At 42.6% G+C, this 14,141-nt stretch overlaps 2 protein-coding genes across 2 annotated transcripts; one reads left to right on the top strand and one right to left on the bottom strand.

Moving 5' to 3' along the window:
- The first annotated feature begins 508 nt into the window (after positions 1-508).
- On the top strand, positions 509-1,514 carry LOC115264576 (DNA-directed RNA polymerase III subunit RPC8). Its single transcript, XM_029868420.2, has 2 exons — positions 509-767; positions 832-1,514. Exons 1-2 carry the CDS (start codon positions 657-659, stop codon positions 1,414-1,416), a joined length of 696 nt encoding a protein of 231 aa, XP_029724280.1. The 5' UTR covers positions 509-656; the 3' UTR covers positions 1,417-1,514.
- A 725-nt stretch (positions 1,515-2,239) lies between these two features.
- LOC134290658 (uncharacterized) lies at positions 2,240-7,585 on the bottom strand. The gene has a single exon (XM_062857837.1). The coding sequence runs from the start codon at positions 7,583-7,585 to the stop codon at positions 2,240-2,242; it is 5,346 nt and encodes a 1,781-aa protein (XP_062713821.1).
- Between the last annotated feature and the right edge of the window lie 6,556 nt (positions 7,586-14,141).

Below are 14,141 nucleotides of genomic sequence, written 5' to 3'. Positions count from 1 at the left end.
TCGCCCTTATTTAAACTCAATCTAGATACAGTCTCATATATTATCAGTGGGGTGACACGGCTGTCAAACTCGGTACATCGCCGATCCACCCAACATCATTTTTGGTACGGCGCGTTTTGGTACCCACTTTCTGGTCGGTTTACCCTAACTTGCTCCTGATTTTCGGGTGTGTGGCTCGTGTGTTGCTAGTGCTTATTTCAGAAATTACACATTTCCAACGAAATCGTTGTTTTTGATGATTGTTTATCTTTCCTTATCACTTTGCACGATATTATAAGTAGCAGCGAAGCAGTGCCGATGTTTCCAGCGCATTTTTTCCATGAATTAAGTAATCAAAACAAAAACATTGGGCGCCATGTTGAATTGAATGCTGGGTAGATGATTCTGGCCCTTCGTCATCCCCCTGTATATTATGCATGCCCCTTCAAACGCGTGCATTAGTTATATTTTAGCGTGGATAAAGTCTAGTACTATCTTATCGATTTTTGTTTTGTTCTGCAGATTCTTCACCGTCGAGGGTTTTGAAAACAACACGCGGACCGGTGAAATTTGGTGCTTGCGTTGTGGCCGCGATTGAAATTTAATCTAAAATATTGTAATAAATTATGAATAAAGCGTAGCAAAATAGTACAATAATCGTTAGTCAGTGCTTCAAAATGTTTGTGTTGGCTGAATTGAAAGATACCGTCCGCATTGCCCCGGAATTATTCAATTTGAAACTGCCAGAGGCCATCAAGGATGAAGTCAACAGGAAGCTTGCCAACAAGGTAAGGATCGAAAATTTATTTTCATGTTTTATTTAAATTAAAATCGATTATTCTTCATGCTAAGGTCCTGTTGAATGTTGGATTGTGCATCACCCTCAAAGACATCGTTAAATTGGGTGATTCCATTATCCTACCCGGAGACGGTGCCTCCCATACGGAAGTCAACTTTCGGTACATCGTCTTCCGGCCGATGGTGGGCGATGTCATCACGGGAAAGATTCGAAGTTGCAGCCGAGAGGGTGTCCACGTAACGCTGGGATTCTTCGACGACATCCTAATTCCGCCCTCGGCTCTCCAGCATCCGTCTCGGTTTGAGGAAGCGGAGCAGGCCTGGGTGTGGGAGTACCCGCTGGAAGATGGCAAAAAGCACGATCTGTACATGGACATTGGCGAGAGTATCAAGTTTCGTGTTTCCGGTGAGGTGTTCGAGGAGAGCTCTCCCATCGGTCCACCAGATCAGGAAGCGCCCAGCACTAGCACAACGACAACCGAGGCGAATAAGACTCCCTACCGGATTATGGCTGCAATTAACGAATCCGGGTTGGGCTTGCTATCCTGGTGGGTCACACAAAGTCAGGAGGAGGACGGCGAAGAAGAACAAGAAGAAGCGGAAGAGGAAGACGAGGAAATGGAAGAAGAGGATGAATAAAGTGATGCCGAAAGAATTTGTTCCAGTTTTTCAAGTTTGTAAGTATATTACAAAGTCCATAATTTTTATGATTAAAATGTATTTATTTCAAAGTTTGACACATGTATTTATCTAATGATGACATTCATTGTCTTCAGTTAGTGTTCGGGTAATAAGCATGACCATTAAGCCACCCCTATTTCTGCAAAAAAAAAGGTCTGTATCGTATCTCAAGACTAAGTGGTACCGCACGGGGCCTGAAGTTTTCAAAAATTGTATGAGAACACAAAAACATGGTTTTTTATACGATTAGATAAACTGCAATCACATGTTTTATCTATGTGGAACCACATTAACTCATACTCTATCATGTGTCATTAAGAAGGTGTCTCACAACTATTCCTAGGAAAACTTGATCAGGCCTCGAATTCTATGAGCTGTTGATGAATTGTAATCACATGTTTTACCTTGTATTAGTAGCTCTCAAAACTATATTTAAGGAAAATTTATTACCTAAGCGAAGTCGTGCCTTGACTTCGGAAACCCTTAGATGGTGTTCCTTCGGATAGTCAGTGAGAACAGCACTGTGGACTGTATTTTTAACAATTTTATTAAACGATTGAATTCGCGTACCGATCGCAGTGCTGTACGCAAAGAAACTGAAAAGGTAGTTCAACTATAGTATGTACTGGCCCTCAAACTACTCACATATACAAAGTTAACAAAATAGGGTGGCCAATATTTTTCAATAAAGAAATGCACTTATTTTTCTCGAACCATACTCCCCCGCGGTGGGTTGGCCCGCAATCCTCAGCTTAGGCCTCGTCATCAATTGGCAGAACTGCTATCTTCGTGGTTGCTCGTCGATAAATTCCGCTGCTTGTTCGAACATCAACAACTCTTGTAATTCCATCGGTCCCAGGGTAGACTTCCTCGATGCGATCCAGCTTCCACATTTGGGCGGCATATTATCTTCCTTGAGAATTACCAATAGTCCCTTTCGCAATAGTGTAGGTTCCTTATACCACTTGCTACGCCGCTGCAAACTGGTGACGTATTCGGCTGACCATCGCCGCCAAAAACATTGCTTCCTTTTCTGCACATGTTGATATCTTGACAAACTTGACTCTCGCAGATCTTCGTAAATCGGCTCGGCAACAGCTGTCAGTTCGCGGCCGATCAGGAAGTGGCTGGGGCTTAAAGCTTCATAGTCACGAGGATCGTCGGTTAACTGAACAAGGGGTCGTGAGTTCAATATTCCTTCGATCTGAACTAACAAGGTATTCATTTCCTCGTAAGTTAAATAACTTTCATTCAACACCTTGTAAAGATGGGCCTTCATACACTTCACGTTTGCCTCCCACAATCCTCCATGGTGTGGGGCACGTGGGGGGTTAAATTTCCACGAAATTCCCCTTGGCTGGCAGAAATCATTGACACGTTGTTGTAGGACCTGCGACTTCAGAAGTGTTACTAATTCCGCAAGTTGACGATCTGCACCACGGAAATTAGAACCGTTGTCTGAAAGAATTTCTGACGGGTTACCACGGCGTCCAGCAAATCGATGAAGTGCCGCGATGAAACCGTCCGTTGTCAACGATGACACCAATTCGAGGTGTACAGCCTTAGTGGCCATACACACAAATAGGCTAATGTATGCCTTCAGTTTTATCTTGGATCGGGCACCTACCTTCAAAAGAAATGGCCCAGCGTAGTCAACCCCCGTTCTTGCGAAAGGCAGATCTGCTGTTACTCGACAGGCAGGGAGGTCGCCCATAAACTGCTGTACCTCAGTAGGCTTCGAACGAAAGCACGTAACGCACTTATGCAGCACTCGATTAATTGCTCTTCTCGCACTGACAGGCCAGAATTTCTGCTTCACAATCGCCAGGAGGCCATTCAGGCCAACGTGCAAGTTTTCTACGTGTAGTGCTTCAATCAGGATGTCCGTAAAATGACTGCGTTGCGGGAGAACCATTGGATGTTTTTGGTCCCTCGGCAGGTCAGAATGCCTAATACGACCACCAACTCTCAGCAATCGTTCACTGGTGTCGTAGATCGGGTTCAGGTTCTTCAACATTTTACCCCCCGGTTTTTGTTTCTGCACCCGATCAATATCCTCGGACAGTTCACACTGCTGGACAACAAACACCATAGCAATCAAGGCATCGTTGTGCTCAATACTGCTCAACCATCCGTGACGTCGCTCCTGTTTACGTTTTGATGCCCGACAGTTGAATATGAATCTGTTAACGTATCCGACGATTCGCTGCACCTTCCTCAAACTGCTACAACCAAGGATCAGTTCGTACATTCTGTTCTCAGCAATTGCACTGGTCACTATCTTGTCCGGTACAGATCGCTCAGTGCCGCCATCGACAGCAACTGTTACTGCCTGCTCTACGGCGGAATCTTCGTCGTAATTCGATCCACACACTTTGATGCTGTCTTCGTACTCTGCAACATGCAGGAACGCAGGTCCCGTCCACCAAAGAGCACTCCTTATAAGTTCTTCGGGAAAGACACCCCGTGACACTATGTCAGCAGGGTTTTCCTTCGACGATACATAGTTCCACTTAACATTCGGCATCAAGTTACGAATCTTCATTATTCGATTTCTTACAAACACTGTAGTCTTTATGTTCATTTTTCTTACCCAGCACAACACAATTTTCGAATCGGCCCATAGCACCACCTTTTCGGTGTCAAATGCTAGGGCTTCGCGCACTTTTTTCATCTGCTCCACCAGTAGGAGCGCCGCACACAACTCGAGCCGTGGGATTGTCATCTCTTCCGCTTCTGCTTTGAGTTTCACTGGACGTTGCTGCTCTTTAATGGGTGCCACCTTCGACTTGGCACAAACCAGCTGCATTTGTACAGTTCCATCCGTCTTCACGCTTCGCAAATAAATGCAACAACCGTATGCCATCATCGAGGCATCGGCAAATCCGTGGAGTTCTTCTTTCGTCACATTATCCGCTGTCAGTCTTCGATCGATTTTAAATAAACTGATGTTACAGAGCTCCGTCCTCAGTCTCTTCCAGTCGCGCAGCTGCTCTTCGGGAAGGGGGTCATCCCAATTCATCTTGTCGCTCCACAGTCGCTGCATTATCATTTTGGCAATAACCACAACTGGCGCCAAAAACCCCATCGGACCAAACAATTTAGCTGTTTCGGACAATACCAACCGCTTCGTCGGTTTTGTAGCGCCTTCGTCCACTGGCTTTACCCGAAACATAAAGGCATCCTTTGTCGGGTTCCAAAGTATTCCCAGGGTTTTGATTACACCGCTTTCGTCGCCTTCATGAACCTTCAACAGCTTTTCTTGTGCTTGGGCGGGAATCTCTTCAAGAAGTGTCACGTCGTTTGCGCACCACTTGTGAAGTTCAAATCCTCCTTTGGCAAGTAGCACCGTCAAGTCATTCTGTAACTGCTTTGCATCGGCTAGTGTATCCGCACCGTCGAGTACATCGTCTATGTAGACCGATTTCAGTACAGATTCGCTTGCCGTTGGGTAGTTGTCGTGTTCATCTCTCGCAAGTTGTACCATGGCGCGGGTGGCTAGATAAGGCGCCGCCGCGGTTCCGTAGGTTACGGTACTCAGTTCCAATTCCTTCAACGGATCAGTTCTATTTTCTCTCCATAGAATGCGTTGATATTTTCTATGCTCAGGACTCACCAGCACCTGGCGATACATTTTTGAGACATCGGCAGTGAAGGCATACTTATGCATTCGAAATCTCAACACAATGTCGAACAGTGAGTCCTGTACAGTCGGGCCGATCATCATGACGTCATTCAGAGAGACATCGGTGGTGCTCTTCGCAGAGGCGTCGAACACCACTCTGAGTTTAGTAGTGGAACTGTCCAGTTTTACAACACAGTGATGTGGCAGATAATACGCACCATCTGTTGAACTGTCAACTTCATTCACCACCCGGCAATGGCCTAGTGATAGGTATTCGTTGATGAAATCCACGTACATCTTCTTCATTTCGGGGGCTCGTTCCAGTCGGCGTTCGAGTGCGTAGAATCTCTTCTCGGCTTGCATTCGGAATTCACCAAGCTCGCAAAGATTGTCACGAAAAGGTATCACGACCACGTAGCGCCCTTCCGGTGTTCGTGTGTGTGTCCTCATGAAATGATCCTCGCAAAACTCGTCGAATTCAACATGCATGTCGTCCTGCTGATTGTCAACAATCCAAAACCGTTTGAGTAACTCGCTCAGCTGCTCGTTGTTAACCTCCGTTGGTTTTGCATGACACACCTTCACAATGTTGAACGCGGTTGCACCGGCTATTTTGCCTCCCACCAGCCAGCCTAGCGAGCTTTCCTGCAACACAGGCAAATCGGGTGACATCTGGCATTTTCCTGCTTGAATTAGCTCAAAAAACATCTCGGCACCAATCAGCATGTCGATGCGACTTGGTTCGTAAAACCTTGGATCAGCCAGCTCTAGCGCATCTGGAATCGGCCAACTTGAAGAATCGATTTTCGTCGCCGGGAGGGGTCCAGTTACTCGTGGAACCACAAGACACTCCAAAAGGAAACTGTCATTGGTCGTTTTCGAAGCCACCTTCGCACAAATCTTGAACTTCACAAATTGCTTCATCCCGTTTACGCCAACGATGGGAACGTTTGCGCTCACTCTTCGTAGATTCAGCAAATTCGCCATCCGCTCCGAAATGAAGCTCGTCATCGCGCCTGAATCGAGAAGCACACGGCAGTCATACGGGACACCACAACAGTCGAAAACTTTCACTACCGCCGTTGCCAACAGGATTTGTTTCTTCGACACTCTCGGTTCAGAAGGAATAACACATTTGGCTGCCGTCAGCGGTGGGTTGCCAGAGTAACCATCACTTTGTTTACTTTGTGCCGGTTGGTCGGTGCTGACAGGCTTTTTCTTCTCTTCGTAGTGCATCAGTGGATGGTGCTTCTTTGTGCAAGATGGGCAAGCCGGTTTGTTCTTGCAAGCACCCGTTCGATGCCCTCTTTTGAGGCATCCGAAACACAATCCCAGCTGCTTCGCCTTTTCATAACGCGCATCTACCTGCATATTCTTGAAGGTTTCACAGGTATCGATCAGATGCTTTCCCGAACATATCGAGCATCCATCGTCCGGTTTCTGAACTGTCACAGTGTGTGTTTTGTGTGCAGCAATCCCCGCGGAGGGTCTGGAAATCGGATTTTGATTCCTGCCTTTCACCGAGCTAATTCCTTGTTCGCAGCGCTCCAGTACGTGACAGTGGTTCCTCAAAAAAGCAACAGTGTCTTGGTATGCCGGCAGTGTACCGTGTGGAACCGACAGCTCCCAAGCTTTTCTTGTAGCAGGATCGAGTTTTGACGTCAAGAGTGTGATGATGATCGCTTCACCCATTGTGTCCATCCTCAACTTGTGGAATTGGAGCGATTCAACCCGTTTTACACAGTCATCGACCAATATTCGCAACTCATGGGTAGATTCCTTGGTCATCGGCTTCAAATTTAGCAGTTTGGTTATGTGTCCATGGATCACCATCGGCAAATTCTCGTATCGGTCGATGAGTATTTTCCAGGCCCCGTCATAGTTATTGTCGTTCAGAGTTTGCTCGTCGATTGCACCTTTAGCATCTCCGATCAAAGCTTTGTCGAGGTGATGTAGTTTCGTAGCATCCGAGTCATGTACACACCGGTCGACAATATCACGGAACCTTGCTTTGAACTTAAACCACTGATCGTAGCGCCCGTCAAAGGTAGGTAAAGGCGCTTGTTGCAAAATCAGGGAAGGTGGAATCCGTGCTTGAGCATTGGTTGAGCTGCTGCCACCCGGTTGGCTAGCTCCTCTGGCGTTCATCACACTCAGTTGGCTCAGTCGATCTGCATTGGAGGCCTCAGCAGCAGCTCGTTCATCTTCGTGGGCTTGAATCATCTCACTTATTGCGATCCGAGTGAATTCGTAGACCTCCTCGAATTCAATGAAGTGTTGTTCGAATTCAGCTTTGCGGCTGGCATCCGTCAAATAAATTCGATTTTGAAATCCATTGAATTCCTCATAGCAGGAATCCACTGTCTTCAAATACAGTTTCAAAGCATGAAAACTGAATTTGTCGTGGCTCATGTTCGCTGCAGCGATCACCACTCGGATCCTTTCCACTTTGTTCTTTGTCGCTTGGCAACACTGATGCAAAGCCTCTACTGTGTCGGCCATGTTTTTCTCCTTATTGCGTCGTTCTTGTCGCTCACGCTGCTCACGCACACTTTCAACGGGAGTCGAGTATCTCTCTTGACCTTGCGGTGTCAAAAATGGCGACGCACTTGCAGGAAACAAAGTTTTCTTCACTTTTCCGGATCTGAGGAACATATCATCACTAGTCCAATTCTCGTTATGTTCACTCTCCTTTCGCTCGAATCCGGTGGATTATTCCGTCTGGGATTTATTTCGGAAAATCGTGGATTCTTTCCGAGAAACACTCAGGCTCTCGAATCAATCTTCAGCCTTCTTCAAGCCGATCACTTTTTGCACTTTCCTGGCACCGCCGAGCCAGAAATCACGTCGCGTCGCGAACTGCGTCGAACTTCCGTCGAGCCGTCGAAACACGTCAATATTTTCCTGATTCGCGCACGAAATCAAGAAATCGAAGCGCTAACTCAATATCCGGTACGTCAAGGACCAATGTTCCTTCGGATAGTCAGTGAGAATAGCACTGTGGACTGTATTTTTAACAATTTTATTAAACGATTGAATTCGCGTACCGATCGCAGTGCTGTACGCAAAGAAACTGAAAAGGTAGTTCAACTATAGTATGTACTGGCCCTCAAACTACTCACATATACAAAGTTAACAAAATAGGGTGGCCAATATTTTTCAATAAAGAAATGCACTTATTTTTCTCGAACCAGATGGACAACAATGGGAGTTATTAATATACGGAAAACACGGTTAGCTCCATAAACCAATATTACATCGAACAGAAGCAAGTGAGTTCCAAGACCATTCACCAAGATTTTCACTTAGGACCTTTCTTTATATTTTAAATTTTCTCGTTTAAAAGGACTGACTGCAACCAAGCCATCCTTGGTTCTCATGTATCTAATCGAAAAATTAACTTATTTCTTTTCTCCTGGACGAATTCTTGGAGAAACCCTTGAAAGAATTCTCGAGAAAACTCCTGCAAGGGTTCCCGGAAGAAAATCCTTGAAAATTTCAGGAGAAGATTTCCAGGAGGATCTTCTTTTTCTTCTTCTTTATGGCTCTAAGTATCCACTGGGACTTGACCTGCCTCGCTTAAACTTAGTGTTATTCGAGCACTTCCACAGTTCACGGTGTGTTGTGTAGAACAACTTTATAATAAAAAAAGTAAGTCTGAAATTTTGCCCAATGATACTTTGGGCCATTCCCTTCAATTTGCTGGGTCGGTGGAAAACATCCTTCGGGGGGTCTAGAACAAATATTTTTTTGTAGGTTTTTCATGCAAAAACTGTTAAAATCGCATATTGTAAATTATTGCATCTCCTACAAATAGTCACAACTTTTTTGTCTTTGAAGATAGAATCATAAAATTTTCAGGCGGTTCGAAGTAGTATGCGTAGATGACTGTGTGAAAATTTCATTGAAATATGTGGAATAGTTTTTAAATGATAGCAAAACTATCAAACGCATTCTTTAATACTAAGCTTAGTAACAAAAGTCCAACAAAATATCTATATATTTTTATATAGGGTGGGGCGGGGCAAGATGGGTCACCTAAGGATGGATCACCATAACTTTGTAAATACAAATTGTATTGGTTTGTATTCGTCCGCTACTCTTTATTACACTAGTTAGCTATGCTAAAAGTCGATAAAAAGTTAATTAAATACAAAATATGACGTTAAACAAGCAATTTTAAAAAGTGATCGATTTTGCACCGTGAAAAAAGTGCGAGGCAAGATGGGTCACCTTTTAAGTAATTCACATTTTCTCAACGAAAAACGTCAAAATATGAGATTTGTTCGGCATTCATATATGCTCCATATCCATACTGAGTAAACAAGAGCTACTAGTGAACATTTTATAAATTTATTTGGAATATAAAAAACTTTACGATTTGAGTGGTCCCAAGGCGACTTGAAAATCGATGTTTTCACTAAAAAATTATCATAATTTTATGTTATAATTTTGAGCGTTCATTCCACTTGATTGAAGTCATTTATGAGATAGTCTTGTAATAAAAAATAAATAACTTTGGAATGCTCCAAAAATACGTTCAAAATTGAAGGTGACCCATCTTGCCCCGCGGCCGTTTATATGGGGATTATATGGAATGTATCGCATAAGAAAAATGGCTAAAAACCATTTTATTTTTTAATTCCAATAAGAGTGAATAATTTTTCAATCAATGCTCCAAACTTTTGTATATTCATGCTGGTCATCTAACAAAATTATGACCATAATCAAAACATAAGTAATGCGCCCGAAAATGGCACTGACCCATCTTGCCCCCCGACCCATCTTGCCCCGCCCCACCCTAATAATACATGAAAAATATTTAATTCTAAGCACCTTGAGTCATTATGATGGCGGTGCTGTGAAAGCTTGTTTTTTAAATAATGAACAGATACATAGTCAAATACATGAAAGGAAAACACACACACACTGCCATTATGCAGCTTTTCACTAAAGTATTAATGATTTATTTCAAGAACGTGGTTTTGCGTATACATGTTTACAAGTACAAATATGTCTCTATTACGAATCCTATAATATAATAATTGCTGAGCATGTCGGCCTTCCCTAAAAAAAATATTTGAATGTTATTTGGTAAGCCAAGAAAAGCACTCGAGGATTGGGAAACATCTCTGTTTTGCGGAAAAAGTACAGAAACTAAATTATTTTGGAATTAATGTTTATAAGCTTAAAATTAAATAGTATTTCCCCTTAGTCAAAGCATAAAAACAAGTTAACTATGTTAAAGACCTCATAAGAACATTAAGGTTGTGGGTATGAGTGTACATAAACCACTGCCTTGAAGAACACAATGATAAGAACTGAATTCAAAACAGAAATCAGTTGAGCAATATTCGATCAAGGGCAACTTTACGGTACTAAACATCGTTTGCGGATTATTCCACGATATTTGACATCCCTAATAAACCAACACAATACACGCACCGTAATGCAGACGGTTCAACAATACCGCATACTGTTCGAACTGTATCCCGAATAGGCGGTTAAGCAAATCTTATGGTTATCGTTTATGCGGGATAGCTGTTGGACCTCAACTTAAGTTTGTCTTTGAATTTAATAGCAATGTGATGCTTATTGGTTATGCCACCATTCATTAACAAATAACTGATAATAAGTACTGAAAGAATAGTTGAAAGAACGGAGTGCTTATTGAAAATGTTTCTACATTAAGCAGGAAAATTAGGCTGTTCAGCATAAAGCCTAGGAAAAACAATTTAATAACAATGATTTAAATAGTTTTATCGATTTGCATATGATGTCTCAAAAAATATTTTCTGTGTAATTTGAAACCTCCAAGCATGAGTAAGAGTGATTAATCATTGTTATGGCGTCGTTTACTAGTAGAATATTTTCAACATAAAACTATATCTTTCGGAAAAATATCAAACAGGTATTTTGTAATCCAAATTATTGCGCTACGCTCCACTAAAGCCTTTCGCTTGCAATTCGATACTTAGATAAGACCTTAATTATAGATAAAACGGAAAAAATGAACATGTATGTATACGCAAAACCACGTTCTGGAAATAAATAATTAATACTTCAGAGAAAAGCTACATATTTGCAGTGTGTGTGTGTGTGTTTTCCTTTCATGCATTTGACTATGTATCTGTTCATCATTTGAAAAACAAGTTTTCACAGTACCGCCATCTCATAATGAATCAAGGTGCTTAGAATTAAATATTTTTCGTGTATTATTATATAAAAAATATATAGATATTTTGTTGGACTTTTGCAACTAAGCTTAGTATTGTAGAATGCGTTTGATAGTTTTGCTATTATTTAAAAACCATTCAACATATTGCAATGAAATTTTCACACAGTCTTTTACGCATACTCCTTCGAACCGCCTGAAAATTTTATGGTTTTATCTTCAAAGACAAAAAAGTTGTGACTATTTGTAGGAGATGCAATAATTTACAATATGCGATTTTAACAGTTTTTGCATAAAAAACCTTAAAAAAATTTTTGTTCTAGACCCTCCGATGGATGTTTTCCACCGACCCAGCAAAGTGAAGGGAATGGCCCAAAGTATCATTAGGCAAAATTTCAAACTTACTTATTTTTTTGTTTTAAAGTTGCTCTATAAACACGCCGTGCAGTTATTAATTGAAGGGCTTTCTTTGCCTACCTCTGCATGAATTTGTATATTGTGAAGCAAGGACAATTATACACTATGCCCAGGGAAGTCGAGAAAAGTTCCCAAACAGAACGAGCATCGAACCCGCCGTTTCCGGATTGGCGATCCAAAGCCTTAACCAATAGGCTGACTGGAGAGCCCCAGGAGGATCTTCTGTATGAATTCTTGCAGGAACTGTTGGAAAAATTCCCGGAGAAACCTCTAGAAAAATTTCCGGATGAACTCCTGGAGATTTATTGGAGGAACTCTTGCAGAATTTCTGGATGGATTCCCGGAAGAATTTCCGTAGAAAACCCTATAAGAATTCCCGGAGGAACTCCTGAAAAATTCCCGAAGGAACTTCTAGAACTCGGAGGAATTACTGGAGGAACTCCTGGAGGATTTCCCTTAGGAGCTCACGGGGAAATTTCCGGAGGAACTCTCGGAGAAAATCCTAAAGACATCTGGAATTATCCCGAGGAACTCCTGCAAGGATTTTAGGAGGAATTTCTGGAAGTATTCCCGGAGAAACTCTTGGTTTTATTCCCGGAGGAACTCCTGGAAGAAATTCCGGAAGAACTCCTAGAAGAATTCTTGGAGGAACTCCTGCAAGGATTCCCGGAGAAAGTCGTGGTGAATTCTTGGAGAAACTCCTGGAAGACTTGTCGGAGGAAATCCGGCAGAAATCTCAGGAAGAACTTCTGGAAACATTCTTGGAGAAACAACGGAAGGAATTCCCGGAAGAATTCCTGGAATTATTCCCGAAGGAACTCTAGGAAAATTCCTGGAGGAACTCGTGGATGAATTCTCAGAGGATCTCCTGTAAGAATTCTTGGAGGGACACCTGGAAAAATTCCCGGAGAAACTCCTGGAAGAATTTCCGGATGAACTCCTGGATAGTTTCAAAAGGAAGCTCCTGAAGGAAGTCTTGGAGGAATTCCCGGAGGAACTCCTGGGGAAATTCCGAGAGGAATTGCTGGAGGAGTTTTGGTAGGAATTCCTGGAGGAATTTTCAGATTCCTCGCGGAACTCTCGAAGCAGTCCTGAAGGCATTTCCGGAGGAACTTCTGAAGGATTTGAAAATAAATATTTCCTTATGAAACACCTATAGAATTTCTTAAGGACAAACGCCTAGAAAATCCGCTTCAACAGCGATGTTGATCACAAATTTAAAAAAAATGTTGGTGTATAAAAAAAGTTACAGCTTTAAAAAGTTGGTTGCGAAAGCAGTTACGCCTTTTTGAAATGTTGGTGCCGCTTTGGTAGACAATGTTAGAACATGGTTTTCTAGCGAAACTAATTATCAAAACCATGTATTCGAATCGCAGACGAAGTGTTTGCTGAACGAACAGGGCGATGCTGTTTCAAATTTATTGTTCAACTGCATTCGACGAAGTGATTAGGAGGTCTGGCGGACGATATTGATCTCGCTGGTATCGATCGTAGGGCAGTGGAGGGTGCTTATGCTCCTCTGAAAAGGGAGATAGCGAGGATAGGATTGACGATTAATCTGATGTTGCTGAAGGTGTTTGTTGCCAATGGTGATCCAACTCCTACAGCAAAACACGAGACAATTTCTGTCATTGGTGAGCTAAAAAGGTAAAAATATAATTTATTAATACACATAAAATACATTTAACATATAGCTCACTAACAAATTCGGTGACCCGTCTGGACAACACCTTAACACAAGACTGACAATTAACATTCGATTCGCACTATTGTGCGCTCGTCTAGCTATGCAGAATTATAACTTGGGGGTGCTCAAGTATTAGTACTGTTCAACGACGCAGGTTGAACTTGCTCGAAGTTGCTGCATATCGCTCTCACCCGTTCGTTGACAAATGGGTAAGAGCAGGATGCAGCAACTTCGAGCAAGTTCAACCTGCGTCGTTTAACAGGACAATTATTAATTCTTAAAATTTAGGGTACGCTACTATGCGTAACACCTTACAAAGATGAAGTACATGATTCCGGGTAGAGAAAAATGCAGGCTTAGTGTGTTAGCAACTATTCAGTCTATGGTGTTAGTGGTGAGGTAGTTGGTGGTTGATAGGGATGTGTTTGAAGTTATTGTTCACCTGTAGTAATAAAAAAAAAAGTTTACCTTGTAGCTCTTGTGACATGTAACAGTGGCGTGACGCTGCGAATAGGGCCTTTTACGGATTGCGTAACCAGCTTAGGTCTCGTAACTTACATACACAAACGGAATTCGCCAAGTATTAGTCTCAGATTCTTCCGGTAGTCTCTTACGGTCACGCGACTTGTACGTTAAAGGACGTAAATCGAAAATCTTTCTGACTTTTTGAGCGCAAAGTGCCGCTGTCCGAACACTTTTGCATCTTTTTCAGCGCCTTGTCATGCCCAGACCTGTAACGAAAACATTTTGTACCTCGTACACGTAAAATTCAGCATATT

The sequence above is a fragment of the Aedes albopictus genome, chromosome 3 (genome assembly GCF_035046485.1).
Source record: "Aedes albopictus strain Foshan chromosome 3, AalbF5, whole genome shotgun sequence".
Lineage (NCBI taxonomy): Eukaryota > Metazoa > Arthropoda > Insecta > Diptera > Culicidae > Aedes > Aedes albopictus.
Note: the sequence above shows the minus strand (reverse complement) of the source record. Positions and strands in the feature narration are given on the sequence as shown.